At 55.2% G+C, this 16,104-nt stretch overlaps 1 protein-coding gene across 1 annotated transcript; it reads right to left on the reverse strand.

Annotated features, from left to right (window-relative positions):
* Positions 1 to 1,013: 1,013 nt before the first annotated feature.
* LOC309585685 (maestro heat-like repeat-containing protein family member 7) lies at positions 1,014 to 5,656 on the reverse strand (the record flags this gene model as incomplete). Its single annotated transcript, XM_082303595.1, has 14 exons — positions 1,014 to 1,132; positions 1,274 to 1,376; positions 1,756 to 1,857; positions 2,016 to 2,171; positions 2,298 to 2,474; positions 2,715 to 2,852; positions 3,025 to 3,139; positions 3,402 to 3,539; positions 3,622 to 3,809; positions 4,041 to 4,188; positions 4,445 to 4,593; positions 4,777 to 5,124; positions 5,232 to 5,296; positions 5,545 to 5,656. 14 exons carry the CDS (start codon positions 5,654 to 5,656, stop codon positions 1,014 to 1,016), a joined length of 2,058 nt encoding a protein of 685 aa, XP_082159721.1.
* Positions 5,657 to 16,104: the final 10,448 nt, after the last annotated feature.

Raw genomic sequence — 16,104 nt, forward strand, 5'->3', positions numbered from 1 at the left:
TAGGATTTTAGCCGATCACCCCAAGGGGTGGCTGATCCTTTGTCCAATTAGACTATGAAGAAAAAAGTCTATGAAAGAGTTTGTAAAATATTTAAATAAATCAATCTTGCTCCACAATTCCTGCCTGCTGGAGCTTCTCTCCTGCTCCCTACGGCTGCGGGACACGGTGATATACCCCAGGGTTGCAGTAAAAGCACGGAAGAGAGCGGCAGGAGGGGCCTGTGTGTCCCAGAGCTCAGGTTTTGGGCCGCTTCAGCACCACAGAGATGCAGCTCAAGTGAAGAAGCCAAACTGTTTATTAATAGGAAGCGAAGCGAAGGGATGAGCTGGGAGGAAAAAAGGGGATGGGCAGGGTCTCAGGGCTGGAGGGCTGGAGCTGTCAAAAGGGAGGGAGAGGGCAGGAGCTATGGGAGCTTTCCACAGGCTCAGCTGTGACCAGCATCAGCTGTGCCTGGAGCTCCAGCTGCTCTACTCTAGTCTCCAGATGGTCTCATCTTCCAGGATATCTGGAGGTCTTAAAGGGACACTGGTTCTGAGCCAGCAGATGAACGTAGTTCTGCAGCTCTTTCGTTGAATATTTCCTGAACTATGATGTTTGTCTGGGAAGGGCTGTCGTCTCTCCTCAGGGCTTGAAGGGCTGGAAGAGACAGGAACAGAGCGTGGATCTGCAGGAATCCAAGCAGACCTTCCTGCCAGGGCCATCTCACCCAGCTCCTGCCATGGCCAGAAGACAGCAGGGGCCAAGGAGATCAGCCAGAAGGTGCTGGCCATGAACCTCCCCACCGTGTCCCTGAAACCTCTCTGTGCTCTGCCCACGTCACCCCGAGTCCACACACGGAGCAAAGCCCCCACAGCCAGGGCAGGGATTGCGGCTCCCGAGCCAGGCATTGCAGCTCGCCCCCGCCAGCCCCCGCTGCCAGCCCGCTGCCCTCACTCACCCTCGCTGAGGACCTGGAGCTCTTGCTTGTGCCCCCTCAAGAACACCCTGGCAGTCCCTGGGAGCACAGAGGCGGTCACGGCCCCGCGGCACAGCTCGCTCGCAGCGGCGCTGCCAGCCCCGTGGCCACACGCTCTCCTGCCCCGGCAGGGCTCAGCCCGGGCCCTTGCCGCATCCTGACGCCCGAGGGCACGGCTGCGAGAGGGCGGCAGCGGCCCCGAGGGCAGGCGGGGCTCCACGGCCCCGGGCCCGGATCCCGCTGCCGGGGCAGCAGCCGGGGCTGGGGCCGAGCTGCGGCGGGGCGGGGTGGGGAGGGGCCCCGGGCTCGTGGCTCACCGATGAACCTGGCGGCCGCCTCTCGCAGGGACTCCTGTGGGCTCTCCACGAACGGCAGCGCCTGGTGCAGGCGCTCGGCCGCTCGGCTCCTGTCCTCTGCCAGCTGCAGAGAGCGCCAGGAGGGAAGGGTTGGCGCGGGCTCAGCCCCTTGGCCGGGCTCTCTGCGCCCAGCCCTGGCCTCCCCTGCCCGCACGGCCCCGAGGCCCGGCCAGCAGCCGCTGGCGCCGGGCTCTGGAGGGGGCCGAGGGCCGGCTGCTGCCCGGGGAGCCGCGGTGCCGCCCCGCGCCACAGCCCAGCGGGGCCGGGGCTCCATCGGCTCCCGGCTCGGGGCCACAGGAGCCTGGAGCAGAGCCCGGGGAAGGGAGCAGCGTGTGGGGCGCAGGCTGGCGCCCCTGGTGCAGCACAGCTGCCAGCCCCACGCACTGGGCGCCAGGGGCAGGGGACTTCTCCAGGCTCAGCTTAGGCTTCCAGGCGGTCCTTACCAGGCACTCGGCAAACTTCGACAGCTGCTCCTTCTTCACCAGCTGCCCAAGATTTCTCCTCTTCAGGAACTTGGCCGCACAAATCAGCGTTTCCCGAGAAGCCTGGAGAGCAGCAGAGACACGGAGATGGCACCACAGCCCAGGGCACAGGACCCGCGTCCCTGTGCCAAGGCCAGGAGAAGGCTGCAGCCTGCGAGGCCCCAGGGCAGGAGGCAGCTGAGCCCCCTCCCAGGAGGACACATCAGCCCACAAGTCCTCACCTCTGCCACGTTCCGGTTCTCATCATGGCAGTGGAATAAAAGTGGGAGTAGGCTCTGGCACACAATTGTCTTAAGGGGCTTTTTTCCCTCGTCCACTACCAACTCCATCACCTTGCAGAAGAGGTGAATGGAGAGTATCTGCACATTGCTGTTGTCCTGGAGTAAAGGAAAAAAGCTCAGCAGCAACTTCTCCAGCCCATGTGGGCAACGGCCTAAAAATCCACAGGGCACAAAGTGTCTGGGCAGCAGCCAGTGTCAGTGGCTGGGGGCACAGAGCCTTACATTTTCAAAGAGTGGCAAGAGCGCCTCAGCCAGTTTCGGGGCAGTGGTGCTGGATACCAGGATGTCTTTGTTCTCCAGCACATTCATGAACACAGAGAGGGACATCCTGACCACCTCTCCGTCTGCATCGCCCAGCAGCTCCACAAGCCGTTGAGACAGGCTGCCCATTCTTCTGGCCTGTGTGGAACACAAGGCTGTGCTGTGAAGCCATGAACGGCTGCACTGCCTACACCACCCTGGCCCTGCAAGCCCACCCTGCTGCCTCAGGGCCCAGAGGCCAAAGGCCTGTCCCGAAGCACTGGGGCAGCTGAGCCGGGAGGCAGGAGAGCTGGGAGCAGCTGCCTCAGCTCCTGAAGCCCAGCCAAGCCCATGTGACTGCTTTCCCCAGCGCAGCTTCAGCCGCTGCCGCCTTCTCACCATGGCGGGATCCTTGCTGAGCACCACGAGGCCTCTGAGTGCCAGGCGACATCTCTGCCTGCACTCGCTCAGCAGGTACCTGGGCATGATCTCCAGGATGTTGTCACCATATTTACTTAAGTCCAGGCACTCGAGGACCTGAAAGGCACAGGGCAGTGACAGGGGAGCCGGCTGGCAGGAGCCCGGAACTGCCCAGGGCTGGGCCCGGGCAGCAGCGCAGGGCGCGGGCACCGTCCCAGGCAGCTGCGGCTACGAGAGGGCAAAGAGGCGGGAGGCAGCTCAGCGAGGCAGCGCTGGCCGTCAGGCTCACCTCCACAAGGAAAGCCAGGAAGGGCAGATCCCAGCATGGCTCCTCCCTGCTGAGTGGTTTGAGCAGGTGGAATGCAATGCGGGGGCAGAAGGGGATCAAGACCTGGCGCATCTCTCTGGTAGGGGGAAAAAGGCACCAAGACCCTGAGCCAGGGGGCAAACCTCTCCCAGGACTGACTCACACAGGTCTGGTCTTCCCCACCACGTTGCAAGGGGATCTGGGTGCTCTGGGAGGCAGCTTCTTCTGGGCACCCTCCCCTTCCAGCCTTTTCCAGTCCGCTTGGCCGTCCCTCGGTGACGAGGCCCCACAGGGACTGTGTGGGGCACCTCGGGCCCAGGGCACAAGTGCCGGGGGCAGTGGGGAGAAGGGGGTCTCACCTGGCCAGCAGACCCACTGCATAGTGCTGGGTGTCAGCACACAGCAGCGTGTCCCAGCCGCGCTTGCGCTCCATAGCCACCACCTCATTGTCACAGCGCAGTCGACAGAGCAGAGCCTTCATGGCCTGCACTGCAAACCTGTGCACAGAGCAAAGCCCAGGTCACACTGGGAGCACTGGCGCTGGCCACAAGGGCATGGGAAGGACAGGAGGACTGGGACCTGTTGGGGTTGGTGGGAAGGCGGTGTTCCTCCCGGCATGCTCTCCAGAAGTGATCAACTTCCTCTGACACCTGCTGTGTGGTGATGACAACTTGGAAGAGCAGAGTCACAAACAGGCGGGCTGAATAAAGGATCATTGCCTCGTGGCACTCGGGCACCTGGACAATCACCCACAGCGCCAGAGTTGCCTGCAAAAGAAGCAGCTCGAGACAGCTCAGGAACATCCCTCAGTGCCGAGCTGTCCATGTGGCAGGGCCCGAGGGGAGACGCAGGGGGAGCACCGGGCCTGGTGCCCCCTGAGCCTGCCCTAGGCCAGGTTTCAGCCCAGAGCCTGAGGCAAGGAGATGCAGTGGGGGAAGGATGGAGAGCTGGTGAGGATGTGACCTCAGGGTGAGTAAAGGCCAGTTCCAGAAACTCACAGCCAGGGCAAAGACATCTGTATCATCCCCATCAGAGGTGGACGTGCTATGCAGTGGCCATTCCTGCATCACACAGAGCAGCGTTGGCAACACCTTCTCCACTGCTGGTCCCAATGATCCTATGATTCTCCACATCATTGTAGCAGCTCTGTGGGATCGGAGCTCTGAGTCAGGGGCGTCTCAGTCACAGTACCACGCCCTGTGCAGCTGTGGGGGCCCAGGTGACAGAGCCCCGGTGCCCTGAGGGGCAGGGAGGGAGCATGGCAGCAGGCTCAGGAAACAGAGGGGCCTGAGGGTCCTGGAGCTCTCCACCTGTCTGGCAGACCCCATTGGACCAGCGGCACAGGGCAATGGGCCCTAAGGGCTGGTGAGCCCTGAGCTCTCAAGGCAGCTGGGCCCCGTACCTGTCGCACGATGGGGCACAGCGCAGGAGGGTCAGCACCACATCAGCGGGGTGCTCTTCAGCCAGCCTCAGAATGTCAATTTGCAGCCAGGCATCCACAGTGACATGGGACCCGAGTCTCTGGTGAATGTTCCTCACCATGGCTGGCACCTGGAGGAGGCATGGGGAAGACTTGGAGCACTGTCCAAGGGAGCAACTTCCCCAGCTGCCCCCAAGAAGTGCTTCCCTTCCCACCGCACTGTGCTGGCCTCAAAGGCTGAGGGGGCCCAGCAGCCGTGGCTTGAAGGGGCACACGATCCTTGGAGTCTCCAGCCCTGGCCCCAGGCTGCTTACCTGCTGCTGAGGAGAAGCAGCACTCTCTTCAAAAAAATCCAGTTTGGGAGCATGAATCCCAGTGGGAATGGGCATAGTGTCAGTATTTGGGATGCCCTGAGTCTCTCCGGTGTCAGTGTTTGTGATGGCCATGTCCTCAGTCACTGCCATGTCCTCAGTCACTGCCCCGTCAGTCTTCGCCGTGTGATCATTCATTGGACTGTCAGAGTCTTCTGAGGGTGCAGTGATATCTGTGCTGACATCAGGCTCTGCCTGGAGCTCGGTCAGCCCAGAGTCAGGCTCAGCTGTGCCCTCAGTTGCTGTGGTGCTGGTCTTTCCACGCCGAATGCACATGAACTTCCGGAACATCTGCAGGAGAACAAAGAAGAGAGGGATGTTCCAAGGGGTGCTCCAGCCGCGGTGCTCGGCTGAGCAGCGACAGCAGGCCCAGCCCAGGTGGGGATGGCTGCAGGTACCTGCACTGTTCTCCGGAAGCGGCCGTGGGCACGGTCCTGCTCTTGTGTCCGGTCCAGGGCTGCATCTGGCAAAGAGCGAGCGCAGCCAGAGCTGAGGGGCTGCGGGAGAGGCCGGCGAACGCAGCCCAGCCCTGCGCTCCCCAGGCAGGGACAGCCCCGGGATGCCCAGGGGATGGAGCACGGCTGCTGCGGGGGGTCTGGCCTGGCTCCTCTTCCAGCCTATCCATGGGCCTGTTCCCTGGGGATGGGATGGGATGGGATGGTGCCAAGCTGGCTGCTGCCATCAGCCCTGTGGCCCAGCTCTGTCACTCACCGTCCTGCCGTGGCTGGAACTGCTCCAGCTCTTTGGGCTGTTGTGCTGGGGCAGCTCCAGGGCCTTTTTTCCTCCTGAACACTTTGAACAGGCGACGGAATCTGCCCGCCATGCCACAGTGTGGCCTCGAGGGCGCCTTCAAGAGAGATTCCTTGGGAAAGCTCTGAGTGAACAAGTCCTGCACTTGTGCCTTGAAGGCACCAGCAGCAGAGAAGCCTCCGGAAGGCTACAGGACAGCAAGTCCTGCACCCTGGTCTCAGAGGGCTCCTGCCACAAGGACAGGAGACTCCTCGTCAAGGATTGTGGTCAGCAAAGCCAACGGTCTGGCCTTGAGGGCACCGGCCACAGGGATGGGAGATACCTCGGAAAAGCTCCGGGGCACCAAGTCCCACGGTCTGCCCTCGAGGGCACCTGCAAAAGAGAAGCCTCGAGAAGGCCACAGGTCACCAAGTCCTGTGGTCTGGCCTCGAGGTCACCTGCAGGAATAACGCTTCGGAAAAGCTCCGGGTCGGCAAGGAACGAGTGCGCTGTGCGGGGGCTCCTCACGGCACCGCTCTGTCCCGTCCTGTCCCGTCGCGTGCTCCGAGCACTGTGGCGTGGCTGCGTCGCCGCCAGCCCCTATGTCAGCACGTGTCACAAAGGGCCCTGGGACACCCTGTCCCGTTCCATCCCACGGTGACCGTGCTGCACCGTGTCACAAAGGGCCCTTGCACACGCTGCCACATGCCCCGGGGCCGTCCCCAGCCCAGCCCAAGTGGCCCAGGTTGGAAGGAATGCCTTGCCCCAAGTGTCTAAGGCAGCCCGACAGGAACTTTAGCATCGGCTCCAGCCATAAGCAAGCGCTCCCCTGCTCTGCGGGCTCGGGGCAGCACCAGGAGCCCCCACGGCTGCCACCGCAGCCGCCGCGGGAAGGGCTCGGGGTCTTCCACAGAAGCTGGCACGGCCTCCTTGGGACACGTCCCGGCTAGTGGCCATCCTAAAGCCGGGGCTGTGACACAGACAAGGAACGTGTGGGCCAGGGCGCAAATGCTGCTCTGAGCCCTGGGGCCTGGGAGCACTGAAATCAGCAGGTGTGGCAGAGTCCCCTCCGAAGCAGACCTGCCACCCCCGAGCCCTGGCAGTGCTGGTGCCCGTCTCCTGCCCCAGAGACCTGTGCCCCCAGGGGCTTCTCTGCCAGAGGGCAGCCAAAGCCAAGGTGCATTGGGGTCTGTGCTCCTTCCTGCAGGGGGCTGTTGGCAGGAGCAGCTGGAGTGACTGGGGGGAGCACTTGGTATCCAACAGGAGATGTTGTTCCTTCCTGGAGTGAATTTTTTCATGGAAGGGATTAGCAGTAGCACCAGAACAGCATCAGCTGCTGAGTTGCACAGGACAAAGAGATTCTACAGAGACACTGTGACGTTTCCTTGTGCTTTTCTGTCTTTCCTGCATTCTGGAAATGAAAGAATCGGCCCAGCCTCTGATATTCAACCTTCCCATTGCTGCGTGTCTGGCTGTGGCAGCTCACGTCCAAACACAACTGCGTCCCTGCTGAGCAGGGCAATGGACGGCCACAAACAGGGAGGTTCCCCAGGGATTATCAAGGGAGCCACCTGGGGAAGCGCAGAGGATAGGGATAGCTGTGGGAGGAGAAGCTGTTCTGTGTCTCTGATGATGGTGCCAGCACCCTGAAGGAGCAGCCAAGACAAGCGCTGGAAGCACACAGGTCCCACCCTTTTCTGCTGTCACATGGACTCGGGACACACTTGTTGCCACAGGTCCAGCAGCCGTGATGCAGGAACAATGGAGGGCCAGGCATTGGTAGGGAATGGCCTCCAGCAAGAGCAAAGCAGGATCCTCTGGCAGCAAAGCCTGAGCTTGTGAACCGGGCCATCTCCTCTGCACACAGCAAAGTGCTTCCCTCCGCCCCTGAACGTCTGCCAGCACTCCCTGCTTTTCTTTAGTGCCGGCTGCATCTTCCTTTGTTCCAAGCAAGTCCAGGATTTAGTTTGGAAGCTCACGTACGTGTCTTTAAGGGGCCTGCATGGAGGAGAGGGATGGCAGCTGCAGTGCAGGGCTTGTGTCCCATCAGAGTCTCTCTGTCACGATGGCAGCAATGCTGCTGCCTTGGGACGCCTGACTGTGGAAGGCGAGTCTGCCCTCAAGCACGGCCACTGAAGTCAGTCAGGGGCACAGGCTGCAGCTGAAGCTGCCAAGCGTCGCTGTGAGGCTGGCAAGACAAGAGGAAGCCATTGTGGCCGATTCTGCTGGAGCCTTTTGCCCAGCCACGTGCAGCTGTGCCCACAGTATGGCCCCGTTTGGCGTCCCGGCTGGTGCGGATGCCTTGTTGAGCTGGTGCTGACACTGGGGCTCCTGCTGTTCCTGTGCACACTCTGCTGCTGTTTCTGTGGCGTCCAGAGCTGTTTCGGCAGCAGCGACTCGGCAGCCCTGCTCGAGGAGACATCGCCGCCCTCCCCATGGTGGCAGCAGCTGTGCGGGCCCAGAGCTCTGTGTCGAGGGGGCCTGGGTCACAGCACCGTGGCCTGGGCAGCCGCGGGGGCCTGGGCTGGCCGCCAGCCCTGCCTCTGCCCACTGCCCCTTCTTGGCAGCAGCCAGGGGCCGTGCCCCAGCAGGGCCCCCCTGCCCTCCTTGTCCCCAGCCAGCCCAGCCTCAGCACCTCGGCGTGGTCCCCACCCTCGTGCTGAGGCCCGGCCTTGAGGGCTTCTGCCGCAGGCCTGGGAGATGCTCATGGGAAGCGCCAGAGCAGCCGGGAGGCAGGAATGAGGCGGCTGCCTGGAGGCTGCTTATGGCCTCTGACAGCCACTTCCTCGGGCCTTCCCACCACCCCAGCCCCTCAGGGGCCTCCTGTTGTTCTGCCAAGGGGCAGAGGCGATTTAAAGGACACAGACAGCACTGGAAAGAATGCTCTTATTTTACTGTGAAATTAAGGAACCGCAAACGTAAAACGATACATTCGCTAAAACTAGGCACTTGGCTTTAGCAACAAGCAAAAATAAGCAAGGTAATGAATGCACCTAAATATTACTATCCAAGAGAAAGGAGATTGATTTAGAAAGATGCATCACCAATTGCCTAAATACCTTACCATCATCCAGATCTGCAGTCGTTGGGGAGCCCCGTTTCGCAGCAAGGAGCTGGAGAACCCTTCCTGTCAATTGGGAAAATCCTGTGGGGGCATCTATCCGTATGTGAGGTCTCCAAATTTGCCCCAAACGTGGGTCCAGCTTTTATAGGCCCAAATCAGGAAGTCCAAGTGACTTGATTGTTTTTTTAGCCCGGAAACACCTGGATCTGATGGCACACTTTGCAACCAGCAGGGGCCACAGCTTGGCCAGTGCCCAGGCCTTGCCTGGGAGAGTTTCCCCTCAAACACCCTGCAAACAGACCTTTATTCATGTCAGCTGGGGAAAGCTTCTTAAATTATCCATTGCTTGCAGATAACTGTACACGGTGATGGGAAAGTTTCTAAAGCAGCCCGTTTGGCGTTAAACAGCTAGCATAAGCATCTTTGTCATCTGTTTTTAGCTGAATAATACTGATGGTGTTAGTCACAGGTTGGCCAGGGTTCATCTCGTAGGTCAGCTCCGGCTGAGGCCTGCTGCTCAGGCCTCAGCACATCAGTTGCTCCTCTGACTTACAGGATGAATCATGGTTGTCAGACTGCCTCTGCAGTTGTTGCATATAGGGTGGGTTGATCTTGAGGCGTAGCTGCGAGCTGCCTTCCCTGTACTGTGTGCTGGATGAGTCGTACAATACAAGGAGCGAAACAAGGAATAAACAAGAAGGTAGCAGCTGCACAAAGGGAAAGGAGAAAGGGCCCCTTTGAGCCACAGACTCCCTGGCAGCCACAAGAATATATCTGGTTCCCAACATTCCCATGTCTGGGTTGGTACATGGGCTAATTTTCTCATCTCCCTAGTCGTCTGTTTTCCTACTTCTCCATTGTCATCAATTTGTAAGCGGCAGCTGGATTCATTTTCTTGCAGATTCATTTCCTGCAAACTCCTCCTTTTTCTGCCGGTAGTCTAAAACCACGCGATGCTGGAAAATCGCATTCCGCGTTTGCGTGGATCGGTCAGCCATAAGGTCAGGGGCGGCAGCCATCTGGTTAGTTATTATCTGTTGAAGAATGGTTAGAGGATCAGGGGCATGGGTCATTGATAGAATTGTGGGATCAGTAAAAGAACTGTACGAAGCAAAGGCCTGCAAGGAAAAAGCCTGCAAGCAAATGCCTGTGTGAGAAACAAGCCTGAGAAAAAACAGGGAGTTTTGAGGATGTGCAGCTGTGCAGATAAGATGTACTGGCCAGGAGAAGGGAGGGTGAACTCTGAATTCTTTAATCATAACATAACTAGTAGAAGCTTGCCAATGTAGTCTAATTATGTAGAAGCAGAAATGCGCTCTGATAGGTTTAAGCCAATAAAGTGTTAACAAGCTGATATACTATGTAAGTGCCTCTGGATTGCTAATAAACGGAGCTTGCTTTTATCAACCATATTGGTTGTTCTGCTATGTCTTCCCCCGCCAAAGTCCCCGAACTTTTCCAACAATTATCTCCGAGACAGCTTGCAGTCTTATTATCCAATTCAGATTATAGGCAGGTTCTCTGGCCCCTGACACCAATTGGCTAGGGCTCCATGGAGCCGGTCCATAATGTTGTATGACTCTCTCAGGTGGCCGTTCGTCATGTCCCCATCTTTGGGAGCTTCCCTTACTTAGCGAGGTGTCAAGAGACCATGTTTCTCTGACCAAATCATGACACACTTTGACTCTGAGCCCCGTCCCCTGCCTTTGTGTCCATGTCCCTGATGAGCCTATTGTTAAGGATGTGCAGTGCATCAGTGAGATGGGTTCTCCGCCAGGACAGGTGTCCATCTCCCAGGTTTCTCCACTGCTCTTTCAATAGCCCATCCATTCGCTCAGGTAATCCCACAGCTTGGGGATAATATGGTATGTGAAAACCCCACGGAATGTTTTTCTGCTCAGCGTACTGCTGAATGAATTTGTTCTGGAAATGAGACCCATTATCTGTTTGACTCGGTAATGGCATTCCGTAATACAGAATTATTGTGTCTATAGTACAGATGGTGCTATGCTGAGTGGCCTTCTCACAAGGATGGGCAACCAAATACCCAGGATATGTGTCTACGGCAGATATATCTACACCCTCGGTCCTGGGGTAAAGGTCCAATGTAATCCATTTGCCAAGTTGGTCCGGGCAATTTTCCTCTCCCCAGCGGTCCTTTTACAATGTTTGGCACCGGGCGTTTGTATATATGTTGGCACACAGGGCATTGAGCAATTCTAGTTCTACTCGTATCGAGTGACATGGCAATGCCACGCTCTTGAGCCCACCTGTAAGGGGCTTTTTGTCCAAGGTGCACACATTTTTGGTGTGCACATTTTGCTGAGCCTTCGTGATCCTCCTTCGGAGGGAACTCTGGTCTGGCTTGGGAAATCTTTGCCCGGTTGCCTGCAACAGAGTCATAAAGTAGCTCTAAAGTGTCTGCGTTACTATGGGCATCAACATGAATCACAGTCACATCAGTTCTTTGTACCATTTGCCAAAGGTCACTCCACAGTTTCTTTCCCCAGACCTCTTTGGAGTAGATTTTCCAGGCTCTGCCTACCCATGTCCGTAGCCACGGAGCGAACCCATTTAGCTACCGACCAAGAAGCAGTATAGGAAAGGCATTCTCCTAGATCTTCTTGTTTTAAAGCCATATCAATTGCACAGAATTCAGCATATTGACTGCTTTTCCCCTCTCTGGTCATTTCTAGAAACTTTTCGGAATGAGGATGGTCAGCTACTGCTTTCCAAAACCTTTTCCCTCCCTCCTATATATTTAGCTGACCCATCCGTAAACCAAGCATGTTCTTTTTCCTGTGGCATTAGTTGATCTGAAAGCTTTTCCCACTTCCCTGGAGATTCCCTCTCAGCTGTGAAGTTGGCACTCACCTCTTGGTCCCTCCCGGGGCCAGCTGCTATTGGCTCATGAAGAGTGGCTATCTGCCCCGTTCCCAGCTTGGCCCTATCCCGAATATACCACTTCCACTTTACAATACCACACTCCGGAGCGTGCCCAATCCAATGGGCTTTCGGGGACCTTCTGACCCACTGCACAATAGGAATTTCCGGATGAAGAGCCACTTCATATCCTATGGTTAAGTTGTTCAGTTTCCAAAACTCAGTGCCCAATAACATGCCAATAACTGTTTCTCAAAAGGTGTGTAGTTGTTTCCTGCTTCTGGCAACTTCCTCCCACAAAACCCCGGGGGAACCTTTTTCTTTCCCTGTTTCTGCCAGAGGCTCCCATCAGCATGTGACCCATTTACAGGTACATTTAACTCAAGTTCTCCCTTTTGCATAGGCCATAGATCTAAAGGCCTTTTTGGCTAATAGCCTCTTTGGCTAATTCAAAGGCAGCCTGCTGCTCACTTCCCCATTCCAATTGCCTATTTCCCCTGGTTACTTTATGCAAAGGGGTTGAGATTTGTCTCAGATGCAGAATATGTTGTCTCCAAAAGACAAATAATCCAATAAATCTTGGTGCCTCCTTTTTATTTTGTGGCACTGCAAACTCTAAAATTTTCTCTCGGGCTTTGGGGAAGATTTCCCGATGCCCACATTGCCACTGAATTCCCAAAAATTTCACTTGAATTTTGGTAGGGTTAATTTCCCAGTCTTTCTGTTTCCTATGATCCACAACTAATTCAAGGACTTGTTGCATTTCCTCCTCATTGCTGCCCTGGACCAAGATGTCATCTATATAATGAATGAGTTGCGTATGAGGAGTCAGTTTGATTTCATCCAAGTGCTCGGCTGCTGTTTGATAACAAATTGTTGGGCTGTGCACACATGCCTGGGGCAATGTGCTGAGTGCGCAGTGTCGTCCTGCCACGTGAAGGCAAAGTGACGCCCCTGCTCCTCAGCAATGGGTACTGCAAAGAAAGCATCAGCCAAATCAATTCCTGCATACCAGGTTCTTCCAGAGTGTTCCTGGATTTTTTCTATTAAAGGAACAATATCTGGTACAGCTGCCGCAAGAGGTGGCTGTGTTTATTTGATTCTCTAAAGTCCACGGTCGTTCTCCATGACCTGTCACTTTTCTTGGCAGGCCAGACGGGGTCATTCCAAGCCATTCTAGTGGGTTTTAAAACATCCACTAAGTCTTTAATTGCCGGTGAAATGTCTTCATGCCCCCCGGGATTTGGTATTGCTTCACGGTTACCAATTTAGTTGTGGCAGGAATCTGCACGGGGGGCATTTTCACCTGCCTGACTAAAACTGGTCGGGCACTGATATAAGGCTTTGTCCCAAACTGATACAAACCGTTGGATAAATTTAAAGCCAGTCCCTTTAAGATACCAATCCCAACTATATATTCAGGGACCAGGACAATCATAACTGAATGCAATCATCTGGGGAGGTTCCCTAGTTTCATTTTGATTTGTGTTTGCACAGCTTCAATTTGTTTCCCCCCACCAAACCTGTAAGAATCACTGGTTGTCCTTTAAATTTCTTGGGATTCCCATAAATGTAAAGAGGCCTCCGCTCTGCTGTCAGTCCAGGCTTTTACAGTTTGTGAGGACCAGTTTTTCCAAAGTATCTGAAGCTCCACAGGAGGCCGCCAGTCCTTTTGTGCTGATTGCACGGGAGCTGGGCCCTTATCTCATTCTTGTTTAACATGCTGAACTATTTCCCTAGTGTCTTTGCAGGGATACAGGTCAGAATAGGGCCCCCAGCCCTCCCTCTCCCCCGGAACAGCCGACCCGCTCGCGGTGGGCCCTCTGCAAGCAGATGTGAAGTCTCGTTGAGGCTCCGGGGGTGCCATAGGCCGAGCTGTTCCCCTATTTTTTGCTTTAGCATTCTGCACTTTCTTGCTAGGTTTGTGCAATCCTCTCTGTTTCTGTGTCTTCCATAAATCAGGAGCTGGGATCCCATCAATTTTATCGTGAGACACGCTGAGGAGATTGACAGTTGGACTGACAATCTCTCCGAGAGCAAGGAGGACTGTATTGCACCGATATCCCTGCGATCAAGGGTATTGGCTTGCACTGAGATGCACTGGAGCCCAAATAGCAACGAATAACAAAAAAATGCAGGTGCTAATATGGTCCTTGTCAGTTTTGCTGAGCTTACTGCCTGCTGTTTCTGCTTGGCCTGTCAGTCAGCCGAGAACCAACATGTGAGTTACCCTGGCCAATGCGACAGGGCAAGATACTCTGTGCTTAGCCACTGCTACTCCTGACAATCCTCTTTCTACTGGCCTTGTTGGCTTGCCAATAGATGACTGGCCAAAGGCTAAGGCAGTTAACAAACTTTTACAATCACACAATCACGCTGATGCTTGAGATCAGTGGGTTTCATACCTTCCCCGGGCAACTCTTGAGCTGCAAGAAATAGAGCTTTTAGGATCTGTGACAATGGACCTTTGTGTTAAGTTTAATTACTCTGGATCTGATCAGTCCAAAGTATGGGATGTTTCCCCTAACCAACCCATATTTACAGAGGAAAGTGCCTGGTGCAATTCCAGTTCACCACATATTTCACACTCTACTACTGTTCCTCTGACTTTGCCTCCAGGGGTGTTTTTTATTTGCGGAGACCGAGCATGGGCTGCGATTCCATCACACATCAAGGGAGGTCCTTGCAGCTTAGGATGACTCTCACTGTTAACACCTAACACATAGCTATGATTTTACAGCATAAACTACGGAGGGGAAAACGCAGCACCCGTGCGTTTGCCCTGATTGTGATGACAACACCAAAGTTTGGCAACCAAGTGCTCGATGGGCTGTTTCCTTCCTTTCTCCACAAATAGCATCTGCTAAAGCACTGGGACTGTTAAACAAGTTAGGATGTTGGCTATCTTGGCAGGCTAACGCTACTTCCCTTGCTTTAGCTGGATTATGAACAGGTGTTGGTTCAGTAAGGCACACTACACTGCAAAATAGAGCTGCCATTGATTTTTTGTTGCTAGCACATGGATGTAGATGTGAGGATTTTGATAGAACATGTTTTATGAATTTGTCTGATCATTCAAAATCGATTCATGCCCACATTATAGAATTACAAACAAGCGTGTCAAAATTGCATGAAGAATCAGAATCTGATTGGCTCAACAGTTTGTTTGGCAATTGGCAAATTGCAAGATAGATCAAAAATCTGCTTAAAATTAGATGCCCGGCCCTACTGGTTATTTTTTGCATCCTGCTCATTGTGCCATGTTTATTGTCTTTTTTGCAAAAGTATAGGAGAAAGGTTCACAAAGGATGTCTGGACTTCAGGCGGCTCTCTTGAAAGCTTTTATTGCATAGGTGAAGTTACAGCAGTTCAGGGAGTGGGTATCCAGAGCCAGCCCTACAGCTGCCAGCTCCAGCTGTAGGCATACCTGAAGCCACCCGCTGTTCAAGTTACAAAGCATTAGATACTTTTCTTTGCTGAGTAGCTTAATACATAACAACCAATAAGCAGCAGACACAATACCTTTACATTGGCCTATAGCCTATCATAGCTACTAACATCACCATATTATAGTCATTATTATCCAGTCACAAGAGTAAGTTACAATTTAAGCTTTCAGTGGAAAATTCTCAGACCCCTCTTCTTGCTACATCAACATTTCTTGTTTGCCTGCGATAGCTCTCTGTTTGGTAAAAACATGTTTTCTATTTACTTATGCTCTTCTTGGGGCTCATTTACTTGGTGAAAAACATGTCTTTGTTTGTAGTCACATACCTTTGTCCTAATCATAAAAATCTCCTTCCAACTCATCTCCAACCTTTGCCTTCTCAGCTATTCAGTGATCACTGGTTCAGCAAAACATCTTTTACTCTATATCAAAACTTGGTTTCATTTCTACCTCATCCTCAGTTTCTGCATTCAGAGATCTTTCTGCCAAGCCTACATATCTGTGAAACTTTCTTACCAAACTTTCATCCTCTCCAACAAGAGAGAGAGAGAGAAATAAAAAAGAAAAAAAAGGCAACAAGAGAAAAGGAGGGAGGGAGGGACATGTCAGGACATCCTCCTGCCAGGGCTGATGCTCCTCACGGCCCCTCACGGCCCCTCTCAGCCCCTCTCAGCCCCTCACAGCCCCTCACGGCCCCTCACGGCCCCTCACGGCCCCTCTCAGCCCCTCTCAGCCCCTCACGGCCCCTCACGGCCCCTCTCAGCCCCTCACGGCCCCTCACAGCCCCAGGCACGGGGCTCCTCCCAAGGAGAAGGGGTCAGGCCCCACTTGTTCTCCTTTTATTTCGGGCACTTCACAGCAACGAGCACAGAAAGGCTGAACCGGAGCCTTTCCGCAGCGTTTCCCTCGGGGTTAATGCCGAGGCCGAAGCTCTGTGCCGGCGCTGGCCCGAGCACGAACATCCCTGCAGCCCCCGAGCCTTTGCTGTCCCCCGGGCCCGTTCCCTGTCTCCGAGTCCCGCCCGGCTCTGGCAGCAGCAGGAGCCGCAGCGCAGCGGGCGCCGGCCCGGCCCGGCCGGGGCTGCCGGCCACGAGCAGCAGCAGCGCCGGCCCTTCCCGCCCGCTCCCGCCTCGGCTTCCCAAGGGCT

This window comes from Coloeus monedula (genome assembly GCF_965178545.1).
Source record: "Coloeus monedula genome assembly, contig: HAP1_SCAFFOLD_110, whole genome shotgun sequence".
Taxonomy (NCBI): Eukaryota; Metazoa; Chordata; class Aves; order Passeriformes; family Corvidae; genus Coloeus; species Coloeus monedula.